Raw genomic sequence first — 24,574 nt, 5'->3', positions numbered from 1 at the left:
TTTCCCCCTCCAGTGTCTCTAAGAAAACATCCAGGACACTTAAGCCAATTACATGCTTCCTGACTCTGAAACAGGGATGTAGCACATTGAGGAAGTGTAATAAATCAAGTTAAATGCTCAAAATGATCAGAAATTGGCCACAAAATACTCAAAGTCAAAGTGAATAGAAGTGACATGCATCAACAATAATGGGAATGTCTGTGCTTAGGCGATATCAATCCCACCACCTTTCTTCAGGATTTTTGACCCGTTTGATGCTATTTTTCCCCACAGATATATCATTGATCTCTATTAAGGATATATGTCATACATTTGACCAGAAAATAATTTACAGTCTATTTTATTTCGTTAATAAAGAGTAGAAAAAGATGGACATAGGTACAACAATATAAACCAATGGTTAGTATCAGGGTTATGGGTCAGACATACTAGATTAAAACTAGGACATCATGACATCATGACTAGAAAAATCAGTGACTGCTCCGTGATTTTTGCATTCAGTGACCAATTGCAAGACGTTGCGGTAACCACCATGTTCATCTAGGGATTGAACATGCAAAAATGACATAAATCACTGGAAGTCCCAGAGAGCAGCTATTTGGCTTTTCTACCTTTAAAACCCGCCTTCCAGCCAAATGGCTGGTAGGCTTTTAGCTAATATCCTTAATCACCTGTGAACAGCTGCTTTTGTTATGTAAATAAGGTGGGGCCATGCTGAGCAGCTTGGAGTGGTTAGTTTCCTGAGCCACAAGGAAACTTGTGTTTCAATTTGCCATCTTAGGTAAAAATCAACACACATGGGTGTATTTCCTTTGTTGCTGAGATTTATTGATAAAAACAGTACAAAAAACCAACCATTTGTACACATATTTACAAATAATAATAAAAAGTGAGTGAGTACTTTTCAACATTTTCAGCAATCACTCACAATCCTGGCACTGCCATGCTATCTGTAGTCTGCATTTACCACATGTGTATCTGTAGCAGTGAACACATCGCACAGTGGCATGATTGTTCTTGCATTTGTGTTTGACCTGACACATGGCTCTTTTTCCAGGGGTCGGTGTGGAGGGTTGTGTCCGAAGCAACTGTTCTTTTCTTGCCTTCTTCCCAGCCACATGAGAGTGAGCCAACTCTCTTGCAAGCTCCACCAGGAAGTCCACCCGTCTTTCCTGCGTCCCGGTGCATGCTTGATACAGCACATGTGCATTCAGTGCTGCCATGTCAATCATGTTATAGAACACGGCAACTGGCCTGTGCCGTGTTCCTCTGCGGACAGTGTACTCCCGCACCATCTGGTCCATCACACCCACGCCACACTTTGTGGTGTTGTAAAGGGTGACAGTGTTTGGCTTCCTTTTGGTGGTGTTATCAGTCTGAACCACGCTGTGCATGCTGCTAAGAATATAGACTGTCTTCTTCCGTTTGGCCGCATACGCCGTCAGCGTGGCAGCAGAGGTTGAAAACACCTAAGAAATAAGATAAATTGTTATTTCCATAGCACTTTTACACACAATGAAACACATAAACATAGAACCACAAAAGACCTACAACATACCTGAGTGGTGAATTCATTGCAATCTGTCTGTCTAGCGGATTGAGGAATTTCCCGGCGAATCTTGTTGACTGTGTCGAGGATGGTGGTTTTCTGTCTAAGAAGTTTTTGTGCAAGTGACAGCAATGAGAAGAAATTGTCCGTGGTAACATTTCTGCCCTTGTCTAGGAATGGTTCCATCAGCCTCATTACGACATTTTCAGAAAGTCTCTCCCCAGTGGGACGACTGGGGTCCTTGCCAAGATATGGGAAGACATTGCAAATGTACTTGGATTTTAGGTCGCAAGCCACCCAAAACTTGATCCCAAACTTGTCAGGTTTGATTGCAATATACTGCAGGAAACAGCACCGAGTCTTTGATGGGAAAAGCTGTTCATCAACGGTGATATGTAGACCAGGGTTGTAGCACGTGATGCAATTGGTGACAAATGATCCCCACACACTGGAAATTGCAGCGAACTTATCAGTCTTTGCTCGATCACTGCGGGTGGACCTGTCATCAAAGCGTAGGTGTTGCATGATGCCTTGGAAGCACTTTCGCGGCATAGTTCCAATGATCTGTGGGTTTCCCAGGTTTGCTGACCAGCAGTCACGTAGTGATGGAGCCCTAGTAATCCCCCGCAAGATGACAATTGCAATAAATGCCATTAGTTCAGGGAGGTCCATGAACCAATGAACATGCTCCGTTTGCTGTGCATGTTGAATAGTCCATTCTTGAATGCTATGAAGCATGTCAAGAGTGATGAAACACAGGAAGGTCTGAAGGCGACTCGAGATACTTTTCCTGGCCTTAGCCGTTGGCTCTCCATCTGCAGCGTACGCTTCTATTGGGGTGAAAGGGAGACAGGTCCCCACCTGTTCTTCACGCCACACTGTGCCATCTTTCGCTGTCTCAGTCCCCAAACAAGCTCTCTTTTTAGGTTGAGAAGTAATCTCCTCATCTGCAGTGTGAACAAATTCAAATTGTGAGCAATGGGAAGGTCAAACGAAGTCACAAATGCATGCATAGATACTAATTATAATTCCAGTATCTCCTCCTCTGTATCGGAATAATGTCTGAAATATCTTACTTACTACATCCACTTACTTGTTTGAAATGAAATAGGAAATGATATGAAATGAAACCTACACAGTTTCAGACAGATGTCCCTGAGTAAAAGGACTTTATAAAGCATACCGACTGCACTTAACCAGAGCATGAAAATAACCTGTGTAATTTCTGAGGAATCAGATTGAGTCCTTTTAAGCTTAAAAAGATTTTTCAGTGACTCTTCACAAACAAAATTAAAAGTTTGTGAGGTAAAAAAAAGCAGAAAATTTCCTCACACCCCTATTCATACTGCTTAGACTCATGAAAAACGTATAATATGACCAGCTTGCTGTACCTAAATTACAGGTTGCGCCATCCTATGTGCTCGTTTCAGAGTAGTAAGTTGGTTTTAGTTAAATGGCTCTTTAAGTTCCCATGAGTGGAAGTCTTAGATCAGGTTTGTCCTATGTGTTTGTTTGTGCTTTTGTATGTGTAAGTATATCTGCGTGTGCATGTGTGGTCTATACGGCCTTATTCCTAAAATAACACTTCCCTGCTTGAGAGGTCATCAGCAGTCAGACAGGAGACAATCAGCCATTGTAAGGTGATTACATGTTTGGTGTCAAGTTTCTGTTTAGCGAATGGAAGCGTGAATGAATTAGTTAAATGTAAAAGTGTGAAACATTGTGTAATAGTAAGAACCAATGTAGGAAAATTTTGTTTTTGTGCAAAGTAAATGATGAACTGAAGGAATAAAGTAGCATTAAGAAAGATTACATGTGTGTCAGAGAACAGTTAAGCATACCATTACTTTTTAAAGGGCTCTAGTCCCTTTTACACATTTGATGAATAAACAAAAACGCTATTGTGTTAATATTCCATAAAAATGATGTAATAATTATAATACCATTTCTAACTGTAATATCCATCCATCCATTTTACATCCTACTCAGGATCGCGGGGAGTCTGGTACTCATCCCAGCTACCATAGGGCAAGAAGCAGGGTACACCTTGGACTTGTCGTTAGTCTGTCACAGGATTAATTTGTATTAGCCCTGTAATAGAAATGATAATATATTGCAATAAACTTTACATATAGCTGGTGTTCAATAAATCTACTGCATGGACAACAAAAAGGAGATACTGTATAGTAAAGGGAAATGGTGTTTTATATGATTTAGTATAAGATCTTTAGCAGTATCCAAACAACTTTTTCCTCCTTACTCACTGGTTTATTGTGTGTGGATGCAGAACTGTGAACAATCAAATAGTTTTGAGACTGCTCCACTGTATTCAGTCTTGAGAAAGGGAGAGAAATAATGTGAGAGATTACAAACAGTGAGGTAACAATGGGCCTATTAGCAGAGTTTAGGCTGCAGACTTTATTACTTAGTATTCAGTGACAGAATGCAACCATACAAGCTGTTCAATTGCAGCTGGAATATAAAGGACTGCTGCTTTTCTCCCTTAATGCTGGCTCATGAGTGAATATACTGTAAAACATGTTCCAAACCAAAAGTATAAAATAATGGAAAAACTGACACTGCTTTCACATTTTTAAACTAAAAATATAGCCGGAGCGAGTAGATGTTATCTCAGCTGTGCAGTAAGACTGGAATTACGAGGTAACAGCTAACCTGGCAAAGGAAAAAGCTACCAAACTAACATATTTAAAGCTCACATATTAGTGTGGCGTCCTTAAGATGATTAAAGAAAAACAGAAAGGTTAAAATGACCCTTGGTGTTGCCTTGTCTTTAAGCAACACTTGGTTCACCATAGAAATCCAGTGAGCACCAGCACAAGTATTGGCTACTGATATCAGGATAACCCAAGGGATGGGGGATTCTCTCTCACCTCCAGTCTGCATATCCCTTCCTCTGGGTGGGGGAGTCCGGAAGAGCATTTGGCAAAAAAAACATCAAATATGCTGTGCTGCCTGCTGTGGCGACCCCTTGTCAGTAAGCAAACAGAAAGTAGCTTCATTTATTGACTGTCAAGCTCGAAATGTCTGCGGTTACTCTCAGTAGCAGGACGCATCCTCCATGTCCATAAATTTGCAGATGTTGGTAGAAGAGGGTGATGCGCTGCAGATGATGCTCTGCAGGAAGGCAGGAAAAGCCTATCATCAAAGCAGACTGTTTTTAAAAAAAATCTATTTCAGTAGAATATTTATTTATCCTTTTGTAATGGCAGAATTTTGTGTGATTAGTGTGTGTGTGAGCATGGAACACTGTGGCTTTATAAGCACACACACACACACACACACACACACACACACACACACACACACACACACACACACACACACACACACACACACACACACAAACGCACACACACACACTTCAAGCCAATAGCACAAGTCACCATCAAGTGTGGGATCTACCAGCAATTGTCTGCTTGCTACCTCCTGTACATGGATGACATCCAGCTGTATGCCAGGAGTGAATGACATTGATTCACTGATCCACACCACAAGGATATATTGCAGTGACCAACATTGGAATGTCATTCAAACTGGAGAAGTGTAGTCGGATGGTAATGAAACGAGGGAAGATAGACAGAACTGATGGGATCACACAACCAGTAGGCAACATTGCAGACATTGAGGACAGCTACAATTACCTGGGAATCCCAAAGGCAAATGGAAACCACAAAGAAGCTGCAAGGAAAGCTACAACTACCACATACCTGCAGAGGGTCAGGCAAGTCCTCAGGAGCCAGCTGAATGGGAATAACAAGATCCAGACGATCAATACCTACACCTTGCCCTTGATTAGGCACCCTGCTGGGATAATAAGCTGGCCAAAGTAGAAGATAGAAGCTGCTTACATCAAGACCAAGAAGCTCCTGACCATGCATGGTGGGTTTAAACTCAAACCAGCTTCTTCCAACTACGCCAAATTTCGAAGGCAATGCCTTACCTACAACACAAGGACCTTGAAAGGCTCATTCATGCTTTTATAACCTCTAGGCTGGACTATTGTAATTCTCTTTACCTAGGCCTGCAACTGTCCCTCATCCAACGCCTACAATTAGTCCAGAATGCCGCTGCACGCCTTTTAAGCGGCACTAGAAGACAGGAACATATCACTCCTATTCTAGCTAACCTTCATTGGCTTCCTGTCAAATACCGTATTGTTTTTAAAATCCTTCTATACACTTTTAAAATTTTAAATAACCTGGCACCTAGCTATCTGATTGACCTTCTTAATTTATATATCCCCACAAGGGCACTCAGATCCTCTAATCAGGGGCTCCTAATGCAACCAATGTCTCGACTAAAGACGAAAGGGGATCGTGCCTTTGCTTTTGCTGCACCAAAACTTTGGAACAGCTTGCCGGTTGATGTCCGTGCGTCGGAAACTACTCAATCTTTCAAATCACGGTTAAAAACCCATTTGTTTAAGCTTGCCTTTCAAACCACTTAGTATAATTTCCTTCCGGTTCGTGCTTGTTGTAATATTACCATTCTATAACTGTATTTTTTGTTGTTGACTGTTCTCTTTTGTTGTAAATCTGCAAATATGGCTCGTCTGTGAAGCACTTTGTTGTACCTGTGACTTTTAAATGTGCTATAGAAATAAAATTGAAATTGAAATTGAAATTGAAATCCAGCACCCTGAGACTGTACGCTAAGTGTAAGGAAGGAGGCCGAGGACTAGTGAGTATCAGAAACACGGTCCAGGATGAGACAACGAACATCCATGAATACATCAGGAAGATGGCCACAACCGACCACATGTTCAGTGAATAGCTGAGACAGCAGAAACCCAAACAAGAAGAGGAAACATCAGGGAAGGATAGGCTCCTATATGATATGTACAAAGCTGGACTGAAAAACAGAACAGAAACACTAATCATGGCAGCACAGGAATAAGGTCCCATCACAAGATCCATAGAGGCTGGGGTCTATCACACTAGGCAAGACCCCAGGTGCAGGCTGTGTAAAGATGCCCCAGAGACAATCCAGCACATAACAGCAGGGTGCAAGATGCTAGCAGGCAAGGCATACATGGAACGCCATAACCAAGTGGCCGGCATAGTGTACAGGAACATCTGTGCCGAGTATGGCCTGCAAGTCCCGAGGTAAAAATGGGAGACTCCCCCAAGGGTGGTGGAAAATGACCAAGCTACGATTGTGTGGGACTTCCAGATGCAGACAGAAAAAACGGCAATGTTAACCAACTGGATACAGTAGTGGTGGACAAGCAGAGGAAGACGGCCGTAGAGATAGATATAGCAATACTGAATGACAACAACATCAGGAAGAAGGAACACGAAAAGCTGGAGAAGTACCAAGGGCTCAGAAAAGAGCTTAAGAAGATGTGGAGGGTGAAGGTAAATGTGGTCCCAGTGGTAATCAGAGCACTCAGTGCAGTGATCCACAAGCTAGTAAGTGGCTCCAGCAACTCCCTGGATCAACATCTGAGAGCTCTGTCCAGCTTATAACAGTGTACTGAACTTTCTCCTGTGAATTCATTCGCACATTGGTAGAGACTTATCCAGCATACGACATGTTATGCAACTGGTGGTTGCTCAGGAAGCATGTATTCCCTATAGGTTGGAAGTGGTTCCAGGAAGTTTTTGTCTCTCGATAGATAAAACTGGTTCCAAAAAAGGTGTTGCACCAAAAACCTCCTGTTGCTTTGGTTGTTAGTTGTTTGGTTGCAAATACTTGCTAGTGACCAGGCTATTGGCAGCAAAACTCGAAAAAGTGCAACACCAACTGGAAACGGAAAAGTTGTGCCTCAGTGTTGCAGCCAGCTTTTCCTTTGCAAATGTTTGTGTCTGATTTGTGTTGCACTTTGCAGTTTCACTACAGCTAGGAGAGTAAATGAACAGTGTAGGTATGTATGTCACTTCTATGCAAACTCTGTGTGACTGCAGCAACATGCTAGCGGTTTTTGCCAACATTGTGATTGTGATTTCATCAGTGATGTTCAAAAACTGTTTGAGAAACTCACATTTTTCCTTTATGGCAGGTGGGTTGCTAGGTAAAAATGGGGTCCTTGATCAGTCTCTAAGCCTGTGTAGGTGGGGTCTTATTCTTTTGATCCTCATTGTCACTATGATCACATATCACATATCCAAAGTTTCCAACAAGTTAATGATATGTTGTTAATAGTCATGTGTCTGCAAAACCTCAAGAAGACTACTCTGGTTCCTTAATTACATGATAATTACTTGATTCAGATTTATAATCAATTTTGTGCCTTCAGTCTGTGTTTACACACTTGTATGAGCTGCTCTGGCACAGAAAATGCACTGGCACTCTGCTGTGGATTACTCTTGCAGTTTCTGTCAGCCAAGTATTTCCTCACTGTGTGGAACTGAGACAAAAAGTGTCTCTTTCACTGATTTTATTGCAGCCACAATCTGTCAACTCGTTGTTTAATCAAATTTGCATTAAAGGTTATGAAGGGTCTGCTTTTGGTTAAAATTCATGGAGGCAGTTTTTATAGTTGTCTCCCCCCCAAAACAAGGAGAAATTGTTTTACTGCATGTAATATACATATATACATGATACAGAGATTTACAGTTTTTTTCCTACTTCTTTGTCATTTTAATGATTAGAAAAATGGACCAGAAGTGTACAAATAGATTAAACTAAATAAAATTCTATCACATTCGATCACATCATGTGATTAGATTAGAACATAGAAAGTTTCACAAGAATACATTTCTCTGAGCTGCTCCTCTTAATCTCCATTCAGACCACAGTGGAGTGTTGTGCTGTGCTTTCCTAATGATGATGAATTTGTGCAATTACATACACAGCTAGGCCCACAGAGTACTGGCCCTCATGACTAATAATGCAAGGACTCACACTGGTTCCATACTGTTTGCTAATGGGCTTAATGTAACCACACTGTGTATATATCTCAGTAAGAGAGAAGGGTGGAGTGAATAAATGTGAGGCAAATCAGAGACAGCAGGAGGTAAAGTGAGGGTGAGAGAAGAGAGTATGCGCATATGAAAACAGATTTAATGGCTACACTAATAGAATTAAAGAATGTGTCCCCTCTCTTAGCCAAATAAGGAAAAGGTGCTTTCGCATTGTTACCTACAGGTGGTCATCTATTCTCTGCCAACATATACAAAGCAGAGCATTTATTCATCTATGTTTTCAGAAACTCTTTCAAGGAGTTCTGAGTTTGGATGAGACCGAGTCAGGGTGGCGCAGCAATAAAATGATTCAGCTAAGAGTGACAGTAGAGCCGAACTTGTTCAGTCTCCGTGGTATTGATGATAGCACACTCCTCTTAATGATGGATGAAACCTCGAAAGCACACCCGAGTACAATTTTAGAGGTGCGACGTAACTTCACTCCACCTGTTAACCCAATCAGAAAATTAAATGTTTCCACAGCAGCTCTGTATCTGGATTATTTTTATCACTATGGAGCTGGGTAAACACAGAGAGAAAGTTCGCCCCTTGTTATAGCTGAATTTTGCAATGCTAATGTGTGTGTCTGAAAGAAATAAAAAAAAGAAACAAAGTCATTTCATGCAGTTGTGGGAACATTTTTGGTTTCTTGGACAAGTAAAGATTTGATTATCTATAAATAGGGATGGGTAAACGGTAGTAACCAGACCGAAAAGCAGTCCACATTTTGGTGCTTTATTTCAGTGCTTTTTTCCCCCCGTGAGATGTCATACACTTTTGATTCTAGCCAATCATTTTACCTTTCCAAGGATAGTAGGGAGGCCCAGGTACGTACGTTCTTTTAGAGCAGAGCTACAGATTAAAAATGCCCAAGGTGAAGCGGTCAAAAGTCTGGCTGTACCTTCACAGCAAAAGGTGCAAACTCAGCCGCCTGCAACAAGTGCTTTAAGCTGATACTGTGCAAAGGAGGTAACACCTCGAATCTGATGAAACACCTGGCGATGCATAGCGTTTTTTAAAGCCGAGAAATGCACCGTATTTGATAGCTTGCTGCAAGCCCTCACACCGTGCACATCCACTGCGGGTGTGGTGCCTGTTATCGGACCCGGAGTTAGCAACATCCCCCAAGAACACGAGGAGAGGAGAGTCCTGGCCCCTAGCCCTGCCAGTGTAGCAGAAATGATGACGGATGATGATGGCAGCAGCAGCCGTTCTTCTCTGCGTGAGTAGCTTAATGTTGTTTGTGTGTAATTTACGTTGAGTAGGCTAATCACGTTATTACATTAATGCACGTAATGTGAACTAGCAAACACCGTTGTAGTTACATGCAGCTGTCTTCTTGTTTGATAGAGTGATACCATATATGCCCTATAGCTGCAGAAATGGCTAACATTGTTATCCGTTAGAAAAAAACAGCTAAACATGAGAGATTTTAGGACAAAGTTTATGTTTTCCATTGTTTGAGCACCGGTTCCAACCAAAAGAGGTATGTTGTATCTACAGAAAAGGCTAACTTGGTAATCATTTTGCAGAAAAAAAGAGACTGCTAAAAATAAAGAGGTTTTTGGACAAAGTTTGTGTTCTCCATTCTTTAAGCACCGGTCCGAGCACCGTTTAAGCACCAGCACCGTTTCAAAAGTACCGGTTTGGCACCGGTATCGGAAAAAACCTAAACGATACCCATCCCTATCTATAAAACACCACCTGCGGGTAAAGGTGGTTCTCACTTGCATCATAGTTTTGAAGCCCTCTATAAGCCTCTATTTTGTCTTCTGTTCCTTGGTGGATTAGCTTTTGTGCTAAAGGATCATTATCATGCTGAGGGCTTATGCCTCTTCTACCTTTGGACATATGACTTTGTGTTGTCTTCCACTACTTGACGTGACTGAGACTTGGAGGAGAATGAATACAGGCTTCCCAGTGTCCAGTGTTGGGGAGTAACGGAATACATGTACCGCCGTTACGTATTTAAAATACAAAATATGAGTAACTGTATTCTGTTACAGTTACCGTTTAAAAAGGTGGTATTCAGAATACAGTTACTTTGTTGAAATAAATGGATTACACTGCGATACTTTCCTGTTTCGTCTTGTCGCGGGTCAGGACTGTTTGGGTTTTGTTTGACAGCTACGTTCTGTTGTTCCAGGCGGCAGCGTTACGGTTGCCATGGTTACAGGGCGACGCTCTCTCTCTCTCTCTGCGACTGTGTGTTTCCTGGGTGAGAGAGCGCCTTTTCGTTGTTGTTGTGCTAAGCTAACAGGCAGAATGCTACAAGCATAGCTCTAAAGAATGTAGCATCATGGGCAGTGTAGTCCGTGTTGCAGGGAGAATGGACTGCCATACACGTTATGTGTCTGTGAGCGAGGGAGGGAGAAAAAGGGGAGTGGAAAGGTACGAGTTGTCATCAAGGAAAAACGGGAGCTGGAAGCATGTAAATATAATAATAACCACTGCAGCCGAGAAGAGAGCCTGACGAGCCCAGTTGTAAGTAAGCTATTAAGACTCGACTGTACACCGTGTTCGTGTTTTCCTCCGAAAACAATAAGTTCCGTTGGAGCAGCCTTTCAACGCCTGTCTCTGTCTCTCGCAAGTAAAGTTGACCCAGACAACAAAGTAAAGCTATTTTTCGGCTACGAGCCGACAGGGACCCCGTCGTATTAGTCAGAGGTCCCTTTACTACAGTTCGGAGTCGCGGACCTTCAGTAACAGTAATAAATCACACAGCAATAGTACATTCATGTTGTTGTAAAAAGCATGATAATATATTAAGTAATCCAAAGTATTCAGAATACGTTACTGTCATTGAGTAACGTAACGGAATACGTTACAGAATACATTTTGGGGCATGTAATCTGTATTCTGTAATGGAATACATTTTAAAAGTAACCTTCCCAACACTGCCAGTGTCAGACCACAACATTTCTATCAACATGTATCACAGTTCATGTGGGAAGTGCTTTTGTTAGTAATGGGTACACCAGATCAAATGTTTAAATAACTCAGGGTAAAGAGCTCCTAGGCATTTCTTGACACTTTATGGAATTAAAAGGCATGAATGATAAAGATATAAGTGATAAATGTTGGGTACTAACTTTTTTTTTCTTACATCAATTTGTCCTTAATCCTTCCATGTCGTGGAAGGATTAAGGAAAGACATTCTAAGCAGAGAAATCTAGACTTCCCCCACCCTGAACACCTGTTCCAGCTCATCTGGGCGAACACTGGATCCAAACCAGTTGAGACATATAATCTTTCCAGCAAGTCCTGCGTCTGCCCCAGGGTCTTTCCTCTTTAGGACATGACCAAAACACCTCACCTAGGAGGCATCCCGGAGGCATGCCCGAACCACCTCAACTACCTCATTTAAAGTAAGTTAAGTCCCTCTTGAATGACCAAGTTCCTCAGGGGGAGCCCAGCCAACCTTTAAAGACACTCATTTCTCCTGCTTTTTTCCATGACCTCATTCTTTCAGTCACTACCCAGAGCTTGTGAGGGTACAAATAGGTAATGGTGCAAATGCAGATTGACCATGTCAGTTTCACCTTTACACTCTTTTTCTTTGGTTATCTATTCAAATTACAAAAATGGATGAAAAAGTCAATTTCATCGATTTTGATAGGTATATTCTGTTCATACACACTGCTTCAGAGATGATGGTCATATATTTTCAGGTTAAAATATGTTGAAAAAGTCAAATAAATCCATGAGATGAACTTTGTTTTTCTGTGTGTGGGAATGTTGTCAGTGTAATAGCACTGGACTAGGTCTGCAAACATGACAATGCTCTGGTGTCACGCTGATTGTTAAAAGCATCTTGTTAGCATCTGGTGTTAGTTAGCAAGTGTAAAGTCAGCATTGCTGTTGGACTAAGTGAATAGATAAAGTGACACATCTATACAATCAATTGTTTTTTTCTTCTTCAAATTTTAGTGTGAACTATATTCACTCTGCTGACCCCTGGCTTTCTAAAATAGCACAGCACCCACTCTCTAAGCTTCTTTGTCATGAAAAGCGCTTGCAAGAATCTGTAGTGCTGAAAGATTGGTGGCCACTTATTTTGAGAACTTTCATCCAGCACCCTCTAGGGGAACTGCAACCACTTTTTGTTGACTGGGAGTTACAGGAAGTAAATAGGCTCTGCAGTATGGCTTTGACTAACACCAGGTCATTATCATAGTGTTGGCATTGTCACTGAGAGCATGTAGCCATGCTAGCATCAAATATTTAATTTAATTTAAAAACGCCACTCTGCACTTGAACTGAGATACCTATACATACAGTTAAGCACTTTGTTGCCTTGTTTTACATCTTAGTTGCATCTACTTTGTGATTTACAGAGTGCTGTAGTCATACCATTAGGTTTAAATCATAGCTCATACAGTATAGTTTGTGTGCTGATTCACAAGTTTTTGGCAGCCATAAGTAAGGACTAAGCTCTTAGTGGCGCTTTTGGAATTTAGGGAGCTGTATTCTCTTTGATGCTTGATGATAAGAGTCATCAAACAACAGTGCTACAAGTCACATGAGAAAGTCTGAATAATGTGCATCTTTGAGACAGACACACAGTTACAGACGTCAGAACGATGGAAACCCCCATTTCTCTCACATACTGTGTCATTTATTCTTGGGGATTTGAAATGATCACCGATGCACGGTTCCTCAATTTTAGTTGTTAAGTAATTCAGCATTTATACCTGTCCTGCATAAATTTAGTTACCATGAAAGACTAGCAGAAGGGTCAAAGTTCTTCAGACTCCATTTGTGGTACATAGAGCTCTTTATCCTGTTTCCTGTTCTGTTACATGTTTCCAGTCTAAATCTTGTAAAGAAGGAAAATACACACACATATATATCTACCTTATAACAGTGTACTGAACTTTCTCCTGTGAATTCATTCGCACATTGGTAGAGACTTATCCAGCATACGACATGTTATGCAACTGGTGGTTGCTCAGGAAGCATGTATTCCCTATAGGTTGGAAGTGGTTCCAGGAAGTTTTTGTCTCTCGATAGATAAAACTGGTTCCAAAAAAGGTGTTGCACCAAAAACCTCCTGTTGCTTTGGTTGTTAGTTGTTTGGTTGCAAATACTTGCTAGTGACCAGGCTATTGGCAGCAAAACTCGAAAAAGTGCAACACCAACTGGAAACGGAAAAGTTGTGCCTCAGTGTTGCAGCCAGCTTTTCCTTTGCAAATGTTTGTGTCTGATTTGTGTTGCACTTTGCAGTTTCACTACAGCTAGGAGAGTAAATGAACAGTGTAGGTATGTATGTCACTTCTATGCAAACTCTGTGTGACTGCAGCAACATGCTAGCGGTTTTTGCCAACATTGTGATTGTGATTTCATCAGTGATGTTCAAAAACTGTTTGAGAAACTCACATTTTTCCTTTATGGCAGGTGGGTTGCTAGGTAAAAATGGGGTCCTTGATCAGTCTCTAAGCCTGTGTAGGTGGGGTCTTATTCTTTTGATCCTCATTGTCACTATGATCACATATCACATATCCAAAGTTTCCAACAAGTTAATGATATGTTGTTAATAGTCATGTGTCTGCAAAACCTCAAGAAGACTACTCTGGTTCCTTAATTACATGATAATTACTTGATTCAGATTTATAATCAATTTTGTGCCTTCAGTCTGTGTTTACACACTTGTATGAGCTGCTCTGGCACAGAAAATGCACTGGCACTCTGCTGTGGATTACTCTTGCAGTTTCTGTCAGCCAAGTATTTCCTCACTGTGTGGAACTGAGACAAAAAGTGTCTCTTTCACTGATTTTATTGCAGCCACAATCTGTCAACTCGTTGTTTAATCAAATTTGCATTAAAGGTTATGAAGGGTCTGCTTTTGGTTAAAATTCATGGAGGCAGTTTTTATAGTTGTCTCCCCCCCAAAACAAGGAGAAATTGTTTTACTGCATGTAATATACATATATACATGATACAGAGATTTACAGTTTTTTTCCTACTTCTTTGTCATTTTAATGATTAGAAAAATGGACCAGAAGTGTACAAATAGATTAAACTAAATAAAATTTATCACATTCGATCACATCATGTGATTAGATTAGAACATAGAAAGTTTCACAAGAATACATTTCTCTGAGCTGCTCCTCTTAATCTCCATTCAGACCACAGTGGAGTGTTGTGCTGTGCTTTCCTAATGATGATGAATTTGTGCAATTACATACACAGCTAGGCCCACAGAGTACTGGCCCTCATGACTAATAATGCAAGGACTCACACTGGTTCCATACTGTTTGCTAATGGGCTTAATGTAACCACACTGTGTATATATCTCAGTAAGAGAGAAGGGTGGAGTGAATAAATGTGAGGCAAATCAGAGACAGCAGGAGGTAAAGTGAGGGTGAGAGAAGAGAGTATGCGCATATGAAAACAGATTTAATGGCTACACTAATAGAATTAAAGAATGTGTCCCCTCTCTTAGCCAAATAAGGAAAAGGTGCTTTCGCATTGTTACCTACAGGTGGTCATCTATTCTCTGCCAACATATACAAAGCAGAGCATTTATTCATCTATGTTTTCAGAAACTCTTTCAAGGAGTTCTGAGTTTGGATGAGACCGAGTCAGGGTGGCGCAGCAATAAAATGATTCAGCTAAGAGTGACAGTAGAGCCGAACTTGTTCAGTCTCCGTGGTATTGATGATAGCACACTCCTCTTAATGATGGATGAAACCTCGAAAGCACACCCGAGTACAATTTTAGAGGTGCGACGTAACTTCACTCCACCTGTTAACCCAATCAGAAAATTAAATGTTTCCACAGCAGCTCTGTATCTGGATTATTTTTATCACTATGGAGCTGGGTAAACACAGAGAGAAAGTTCGCCCCTTGTTATAGCTGAATTTTGCAATGCTAATGTGTGTGTCTGAAAGAAATAAAAAAAAGAAACAAAGTCATTTCATGCAGTTGTGGGAACATTTTTGGTTTCTTGGACAAGTAAAGATTTGATTATCTATAAATAGGGATGGGTAAACGGTAGTAACCAGACCGAAAAGCAGTCCACATTTTGGTGCTTTATTTCGTGCTTTTTTCCCTGAGATGTCATACACTTTGATTCTAGCCAATCATTTTACCTTTCCAAGGATAGTAGGCGGGCCCAGGTACGTACGTTCTTTTAGAGCAGAGCTACAGATTAAAAATGCCCAAGGCGAAGCGGTCAAAAGTCTGGCTGTACTTCACAGCAAAAGATGCAAACTCAGCAGCCTGCAACAAGTGCTTTAAGCTGATACTGTGCAAAGGAGGTAACACCTCGAATCTGATGAAACACCTGGCGACGCATAGCGTTTTTTTAAAAGCCGAGAAATGCACCGTATTTGATAGCTTGCTGCGAGACCTCACACCGAGCACATCTACTGCGGGTGTGGTGCCTGTTATCGGACCCGGAGTTAGCAACATCCCCCAAGAACCCGAAGAGGAGAGTCCTGGCCCCTAGCCCTGCCAGTGTAGCAGAAATGATGACGGATGATGATGGCAGCAGCAGCCGTTCTTCTCTGCGTGAGTAGCTTAATGTTGTTCGTGTGTAATTTACGTTGAGTAGGCTAACCACGTTATTACATTAATGCATGTAATGTGAACTAGCAAACACCGTTGTAGTTACATGCAGCTGTCTTCTTGTTTGATAGAGTGATACCATATATGCCCTATAGCTGCAGAAATGGCTAACATTGTTATCCGTTAGAAAAAAACAGCTAAACATGAGAGATTTTAGGACAAAGTTTATGTTTTCCATTGTTTAAGCACCGGTTCCAACCAAAGGAGGTATGTTGTATCACAGAAAAGGCTAACTTGGTAATCATTTTGCAGAAAAAAAGAGACTGCTAAAAATAAACATAAGAGGTTTTTGGACAAAGTTTGTGTTCTCCATTCTTTAAGCACCGGTTCGAGCACCGTTTAAGCACCAGCACCGTTTCAAAAGTACCGGTTTGGCACCGGTATCGGAAAAAACCTAAACGATACCCATCCCTACATACCACCTGCGGGTAAAGGTGGTTCTCACTTGCATCATAGTTTTGAAGCCCTCTATAAGCCTCTATTTTGTCTTCTGTTCCTTGGTGGATTAGCTTTTGTGCTAAAGGATCATTATCATGCTGAGGGCTTATGCCTCTTCTACCTTTGGACATATGACTTTGTGTTGTCTTCCACTACTTGACGTGACTGAGACTTGGAGGAGAATGAATACAGGCTTCCGTCCGTTGGTAAGGAACATGTCCCCGTACGTAACAAATTAGTCTGTATGTTAAGACGTTAAGTGATACTTGTGAGGAATACATGTACCGCCGTTACGTATTTAAAATACAAAATATGAGTAACTGTATTCCGTTACAGTTACCGTTTAAAAAGGTGGTATTCAGAATACAGTTACTTTGTTGAAATAAATGGATTACACTGCGGTACTTTCCTGTTTCATTTGTCGCGGGTCAGGACTGTTTGGGTTTTGTTTGAGCTACTTCGCCAGCGCAGCGTTACGGTTGCCATGGTTACAGGGCGACGCCTCTCTCTCTCTCTGCGACTGTGTGTTTCCTGGGTGAGAGAGCGCCTTTTCGTTGTTGTTGTTGTGCTAAGCTAACAGGCAGAATGCTACAAGCATAGCTCTAAAGAATGTAGCATCATGGGCAGTGTAGTCCGTGTTGCAGGGAGAATGGACTGCCATACACGTTATGTGTCTGTACCAAGGGCTCAGAGAAGAGCTTGAGAAGATGTGGTGGGTGAAGGTAACAGTGGTCCCAGTGGTAATCGGAGCACTAGGCACGGTGACTCCAAAGCTAGGCGAGTGCCTCCAGCTGGTCCCAGGAACAACATCCGAGATCTCTGTCCAGAAGAGCGCAGTCTTAGGAACAGCTAAGATACTGTTCTAAGATAATGTGCATGATATATACATATAAAACCTTTGTAGTGCATGAAGGAGAAAAAGGCTGTGGGCAGTAGTGTAACATATGGAGCCACAGAGCTGTATAGACATGGTAAATTATTTCTTTAAGTGGTATTTTAGTTTTCAATCCAACACATTGCCTTTGCTCCCATTTTTAATCTTTCATGTTTTTGTCACGAGTTAATCAGGTGTAACACCTCATATGTGCCATATAACTCCATAAAGTCTAAGAGAACGGCGATGGCTTTTTTGCTTTTATCTCTATGCTAATACTTAACCATTATTTTGGCACAGAGATTTGTGGTCAGTGTAGTTACTCTCAACAGATGTTGAGCAACATAAACACACAGGGAGAATGTAGCAGTTCCATATGTGTATTCAGTCCAGCTTTTGGCTTTTCTCTGATGGAGACTGGAGTGACAAAGCAAAGGAGCCAATCCTTAAAACAACAAACCACACTGTACTATTGTCAAAGCTTTGATTCTTCTGCTGCTTGTGCATTTAATCTGATTCTGCCCTTTCTCTTTTTCTGGCTGTAGAAAACTTAAATGTTCTGTTGCATGACCCCCTACCAGACTCTATCATAGTTTACACATTTTAAGTCATTATATTGTCTGTTTAAAATATTAGTGCTGACGTTTTTTACCCAGATACAGATCTGTAGGTTTGTCTTTTGTTTAGTGTATGTGGTTTATATTTTCATTTTCGTCATTACTCACCAGGTCTGGCTTGTATCGCTGATAAGCTTCTGCCACAAATGGACCGCTTATCGGACAACTTCCTGTGACACAGGATTAGTGGTCAGAGGTTTGGAAGTTCCGATATTCTGCTATTATTAATGGAAGAATAAATACATTACAGATATTTTTACAGCTATTATCACTGTAGTCTTTCTTAGAATTGGGACCTTTATTTAGTCCAATAAAGTTTACTTTGTCATCTAACCACGTCAATACACTATATTTATATGTTAAACCTTGGATAAGCAAGCTCATCTGACTTCCTTGCTGTGCGTTAAGGTTTAAAGAAGATTAATGCCTTGCAAAAAAAGTTTTTTGAGCCATATTCTACGAGGAAGATACCTAAACAGTTTTAGAGAGAGGTCTGCCTAAACTCCTCTCTCCTTTATGTGTTCAGGAACATTTCACTACAAAATGACAGAGTGTAACAAATCTGCTGAGGGTGGAAACCTCAATGATGTCACGCACCGGGTGTTTTTCCTTCAACAGCTGATGGGAAACACCTGTAGGCCAACACTGAACTAGGTGTAGTCACATGTCAGTGTCCTATAAAATGGTGACACTGTAATTGATTTCCACCTAGATTATCTTGGTGTGTTTTCCCACCCATAGTAAAAAAAAAAAGAAACAAAAAAATCATTTTTTAAAAAAAATTTAAAACCCTGTTTATTTAAAATCCTGTCACTTGAGCGTATCAGTCATCAGCTAAACTGTTGTCTTCCAAGTCTCAGTTTGATTATAATATGTCAATCTACATGCCAGGGCATACAGTGCTTAAACCTTATGAAGACTGCCACCTGCATTACATGTGGTGTGTTGTCACAATAGAGTGTTGTTTAATACGTTTCAGGGAAGAGAACCTGAGGGGTTCAGAAAGGAAGAGAAAAGCAGAAGGTAGAGAAAACACTCTCAGTAGTGTGCTTTAAAAAAAATATAGTTCACTTATAACCAAATCCATTATTATTTATTTAAAACCGTTCCAATATGTTTTAATGACATTGTATGTGTCATTGTGTGTGCACGTGTGCACTTGTTAATGCGCATGCTTCAGACCTGGCTAGTTTCCTGCCTTCTGGCTCACACACCTAGTGCTAATCACACACCTGCTCCTGATGACCTCATCTGGGCAGCTTCACGAGGAAGCAGCAGAGAATCAGTCTTTGCTGAATCATTGCTAGTGGGACAGCAAAGGCTGCCTCCAAAGCTTGCTCTTTTGTTTTTCTGTTTGCAAAGAGGTTCCTACCTGCCTGTCCTTGTGCCTAGGTTGGCTTGGAGATTGATGTGGAGTGGTTAGGTGATGTTTGTGTAGATTTGGGAGAGAACCGGATACTGTCTGGATAGAAAAATGTTCAGACACTGGACTGTTTTTGGCCTTTCTCAACTGTGTTAAAAATTCACTGCAAATTAAGGCACTGTCGTTTCACTTGGAACCCTGCATCTTGAGTCCTGCTTTTAAATAAGTGTTACGACCCGGCTCAATAGCCGCAACATAAATAAGGAGACGAACACCAGATTGTAGGTGAGAAGAGGTTTTAATCCTAAAATGCATAGCAGGTTGGCTAACATGGCTGGTACCACCAAGGCACAGCTAGTGAGGCTGCCAAAAGCCTGCCTCAGGTGCTTTTATCAACACCTGACTAGGTGTGGCCAATTAGCACCAGCTGAACACACTGAGGAGATTAGGGGCTGCAGAGGGACGTAACAATAAGTGAGCTTGACAGCCAACAAGGAGAAAGTGTTATAACTTTGATGTTTCTCTGACCCTTCCTCTAGTGCGAGTCACTGCCTCTGCTGCTTTTACTTCATGAAATGGTACACATGTTAAATAACTGAACATTCACAGTCCAAATCTAATTTTAAAACTAATAGGATTTATCAGCTTTAACTGGAAAATGTCAGCATAATGGCATACTAATACACTAGAGTGGTAAACCCTATAACTCCTTACCATACAAATATTAGAATTATGAGTGCCTTATTAGTACTTATTCTAAAACACTGTGGTCTTCCCAAGGCCCAAATAACACAGGATTAGAGACTCCAGTTTTGATGTACAATTCCCTGAGCGGTTGCGTGTGGCTGTTGAAGGTTGCTGTGAAGACTGGTAGTTTACACATTGGTCAGTACCCATAAAAACCACTAGTTGCCTGGGAAAAATCTTTATTCCCCCAACCGGTTGGTGAGTGATTGTTTTTGCTACATGAAATTGGTCAAATATATTGGGTTTATGTGGTGCTGCACTGAAAGCTTGATATTCGTGGTCGCTAGTAAATGGTAAATGGCCTGTATTTGTATAGCGCTTTACTAGTCCCTAAGGACCCCAAAGCGCTTTACACATCCAGTCATCCACCCATTCAGGTGATGGTAAGCTACATTGTAGCCACAGCCACCCTGGGGCACACTGACAGGGGCGAAGCTGACGAACACTGGCGCCACCGGGCCCTCTGACCACCATCAGTAGACAACGGGTGAAGTGTCTTGCCCAAGGACACAACGACCGAGGCTGTTCCAGCCGGGGCCCGAACCGGCAACCTTCTGATTACAAGGCGACCTCCCAACTCTTGAGCCACGATCACTCAAGAGTTGTATGGAAGATGCCATCTTATCCGCAAATATTTGCAAACTCTTCTGAAAGTAGCTGTGAAACTATCAAGAGTGCAAGGTAAGCTAGAAACAAAGTATTTTCTGTCAAAGTAAAAAGTTGTGCACAACTTTACTTTGAAGGTGAAAAAAATCTTAGTTTCCAGTTTGATTTGATTTGCGCTTTTTGAAGTTACACTACAACTAGGTTTTTGGCGCAACAGCCTCTTTGTGACCTGATCAGGAAATATGTTTTTATATGTGGCAATGTTGCTAATTGGTCTTCTAAGTCTGTATGATTTCTGCTGGCATGCCTTATGACTTTTTTTCTGGCCTTTATTGTAATTTAGAGAAAAGGATATCTTATGTTACCATCAAATAACCCAAAAAACCCTCATGGCACCTTTAAAACATTTTCTGCAGTTGAGGATATTTCAATAAAAGGAAGGCCCATTTCAAATCAAGAAACCCAAATCACTGATTTCATATTTAAAATATGTGAGATTTGCACAATTCTTAGATTTCTGCTGACCAATTACTGTAATACTACAAATTTCTACATTTACAAATAAAAACAACGTCTAATTGCTTATTCAGTGGTTTGTATTGTTCTACATGCTGGCCTGTTAGTGTCTGTTGTTATTAAATACACAATGGAAAACTCTAAGCTGTTTGATTTGCGCTTTGGTGAAGACACTTGTAATTCACAACACACAATATCCACACACAGACACAGACTTACAAGATAAAATGTAAGTCTTCATGTGAATATGAATACAGAAAAATACTGAGCCATGTCTATTGTCTGTTTATCAGAAAAGAAAAACTGAATCAGCCACTCTTTTCCATTCCAGCTCTTTAAAATCAGATTTCCAGACTATACTGATAATATCTCTTCAGATATATGAACTGAAGTTATAGATAAACTTGTAGCTTACAGTTAAGGCTGCCACGATTAGTCGACTAGTCACGATTACGTCGACTATCAAAATCGTCGATGATGAATTTAATAGTCGACGCATCGTTTGAACCTTTGTAAGATCCCAAAATTAATAATAGTAGGATTTAGGAGTTTAATAATGGACTGAAACAGAGGATGGCAGCACTGCATGTATAAGGATGCCAGCTGCCTTTTCGACTATCAAAATAATCGTTTGTGGCAGCCCTACTTACAGTGTAAAAGAAGATGCCACACTTATGGCAGAATTAATGTAATTTGCATGGCAAATTATCAGGAATGGAAGTACAAAGGGTGATCTCCTTACAGTGCACTCCTTCATAAACACAGAGACAGAGACTATTATCGTACCAAGGGCTGTGGGGCAAAAACTTGCAGACCCAATGAGGATTGAGTAATCTGCCAATTCAAATAACACCTGATGCTGTAAAAGTTTACTCTAGCATAACTTAAATACAGAACACACATTAAAACTTTTCCACAGACGTTAACGAACAGGCAAGCTGTTGTGACTGATTTCTCCATGATTTCTTACTACCAAGGGCAGTTAGTCAAAGACAAGCAGACCCAATGAGAGCTCGATGAATGTGCCAATCCAAATAACACAACAAGGGCGCTGTCAAAGTTAACTGTAGGATGAGTCAAATACAAGACACACATTTACACTGAATTTAATGAACAGAGTTAGTACTGTACAGCATCAGGAAATGTTCAGTGGAGGATTCATTGGAACAGGTTTGTGTTAATGAAATTACTGCTACAATGCATTCATACTTCTGTGCTAAATCTCCACCGGATGTACACCATTACTGCAAACCCCATGCAGTGTAACCAACACCTTAACTAGGGCTAAAGTCAGCAATTTGGTATAATATTCTTGTCCACTTGGAATATAAGGAGTTAAATCTGATAGGCAGGTGAATGAATAACAGTGTTGGATGCGTAAATGTTTTTGCGCTGCTGCCTGGAGTGCCTCCAGCTCGCATTGGAGCGGTTCGCAGCCGAGTGTGAAGCAGCGGGAATGAGGATCAGCACCTCCAAATCTGAGGCCATGGTTCTCAGCCGGAAAAGGGTGGAGTGCCCACTCCGGGTCGGGGATGAGTTCCTGCCCCAAGTGGAGGAGTTCAAGTATCTCGGGGTCTTGTTCGCGAGTGATGGGAGAAGGGAGCCGGAGATCGACAGACGGATTGGGGCTGCAGCTGCAGTAATGCGGACGTTGCACCGGTCCGTCGTGGTGAAGAGGGAGCTGAGTGTAAAAGCAAAGCTCTCAATTTACCGGTCGATCTACGTCCCTACCCTCACCTATGGCCACGAGCTGTGGGTAGTGACCGAAAGAACGAGATCGCGGATACAAGCGGCAGAAATGAGCTTCCTCCGAAGGGTGGCTGGCCTCTCCCTTAGAGATAGGGTGAGAAGTTCGGCCATCCGGGAGGGGCTCAGAGTAGAGCAGCTGCTGCTCCACATCGAAAGGAGCCAGCTGAGGTGGTTCAGACATCTGACAAGGATGCCTCCTGGGCGCCTCCTGGGTGAGGTGTTCCAGGCATGTCCCACCGGGAGGAGGCCCCGGGGCAGACCCAGGACACGCGGGAGAGATTATATCTCTCGGCTGGCCTGGGAACGCCTTGGTATTCCCCCAGATAAGCTGGAGGAGGTGGCTGGGGAGAGGGAGGTCTGGACCTCTTTGCTTAGGCTGCTGCCCCCGCGACCCGACCCCGGACAAAGCGGATGACGATGGATGGATGGATGGATGCCTGGAGTTGTTGAGTATTGAGAAAATAATGAAATCCCACAGAATAGCTATAGCACTAGCTAAATTCCTCCAGAATCTAGCTAGCGCTACCAAAATGGAGCGGATGCAAACACAATAGCCTAGCCTAGCCATTGCGATATTATTTTGAACACATTCCATATCGGAGTAACATTAAGATTTATATCTGGAGGCATTTCAATATGTAACACATCCAAGTGTTAAAAAAAAAACAGGCAAGATTTGTAAATTGGTACAGAAATTTATACCTGTATGCAATAGAATGCTTGTGTCTTATAACACATGCATTCCCATGTCACCCATATGCCAGAAGAAGTACTGAAGACCAGAAACATATGATGCTCTGCCCTTTGTTTTGCAATAAATAATGCAGTAAGCTGCTTTGCTAACACAAACACATATTGCGGTCCATTTGAATACTTTCTTTTCCAAATGTTGCCCTCTGAAAGGGAAACACCTACAAATATGTAAAAACCCTGGCTGCAAAAGTAACTTTGTTAGTTTTAAAATTAAAACTACACCTCTATAGTTAATTGTGAAAGTACTGTAGCTTGGGAAATAATCATCAGAAAGAGAAAGTCTAAGCCTGAAACAACATGAACAACCTGCTACAGGAGGCGAGTTTTTTACCCACATATGTTATCAAGTTCTCTTTTACCCTTTGGTGTACACTGAACTTTATACGGTCACTTTAGCTTCCACTTTCCTTCTCTTATATTTCTTAAATAAAATGAAAAGCTCATGCATTTTAGTGTGAAACAGCCTTCAGATTCAGATCATGTTGGTGAAATTCATACATTTCGTTCGAGTTCGTGTGAGTGCAGCCAACTTTGAGATCATGTTACCTGCAGTTGTGAGGTGATAACAGATTTGATCATTTTTAAATGCAGCATTTTGAGAGAAGTCCGTTATATTTTAATCTACAGCATCTGCTGTTTTAGGACCGAAACAGTCACAGAGGACTTGAGCTGCATCACATTTCTGCTGTATAAAAAAACATAACTTGTCATGAAAATGCCGCCCACTCTGCATGGTAATGTTTGATAAAAAATATTGCTTCATAATTATTATTTTAAAATAGACCATTGGTGTTTACACTGTGCCACATACACAGTTACACTACTACACAGTTTTGAGCAGGGCTGTGAGCTGGCAGCTCTTGT

The 24,574-nt window shown here is 41.4% G+C and overlaps 1 protein-coding gene across 1 annotated transcript; it reads right to left on the bottom strand.

The window, feature by feature from the left end:
* Nucleotides 1-536: 536 nt before the first annotated feature.
* On the bottom strand, nt 537-2,677 carry LOC121815570. Its single transcript, XM_042227038.1, has 3 exons — nt 1,559-2,677; nt 964-1,469; nt 537-540 (listed from the first exon to the last, which is right to left on the bottom strand). Exons 1-3 carry the CDS (start codon nt 2,285-2,287, stop codon nt 537-539), a joined length of 1,239 nt encoding a protein of 412 aa, XP_042082972.1. The 5' UTR covers nt 2,288-2,677.
* Between the last annotated feature and the right edge of the window lie 21,897 nt (nt 2,678-24,574).

This window comes from Haplochromis burtoni, unplaced genomic scaffold, assembly GCF_018398535.1.
Source record: "Haplochromis burtoni strain Fernald_Lab_line unplaced genomic scaffold, NCSU_Asbu1 Contig_240, whole genome shotgun sequence".
In the NCBI taxonomy this organism is placed as follows: Eukaryota; Metazoa; Chordata; class Actinopteri; order Cichliformes; family Cichlidae; genus Haplochromis; species Haplochromis burtoni.
This window is presented reverse-complemented; position numbering and strand designations above follow the sequence as displayed.

Bases quoted from the DNA above. Each gene is read 5' to 3' on its own strand.
- LOC121815570 (XM_042227038.1), bottom strand. From the start codon at position 2,287: ATGCTTCATAGCATTCAAGAATGGACTATTCAACATGCACAGCAAACG. The intron at 1,470-1,558 runs GTATGTTGTAGG...CTTATTTCTTAG, and splicing joins GCAATGAATTCACCACTCAG to GTGTTTTCAACCTCTGCTGC.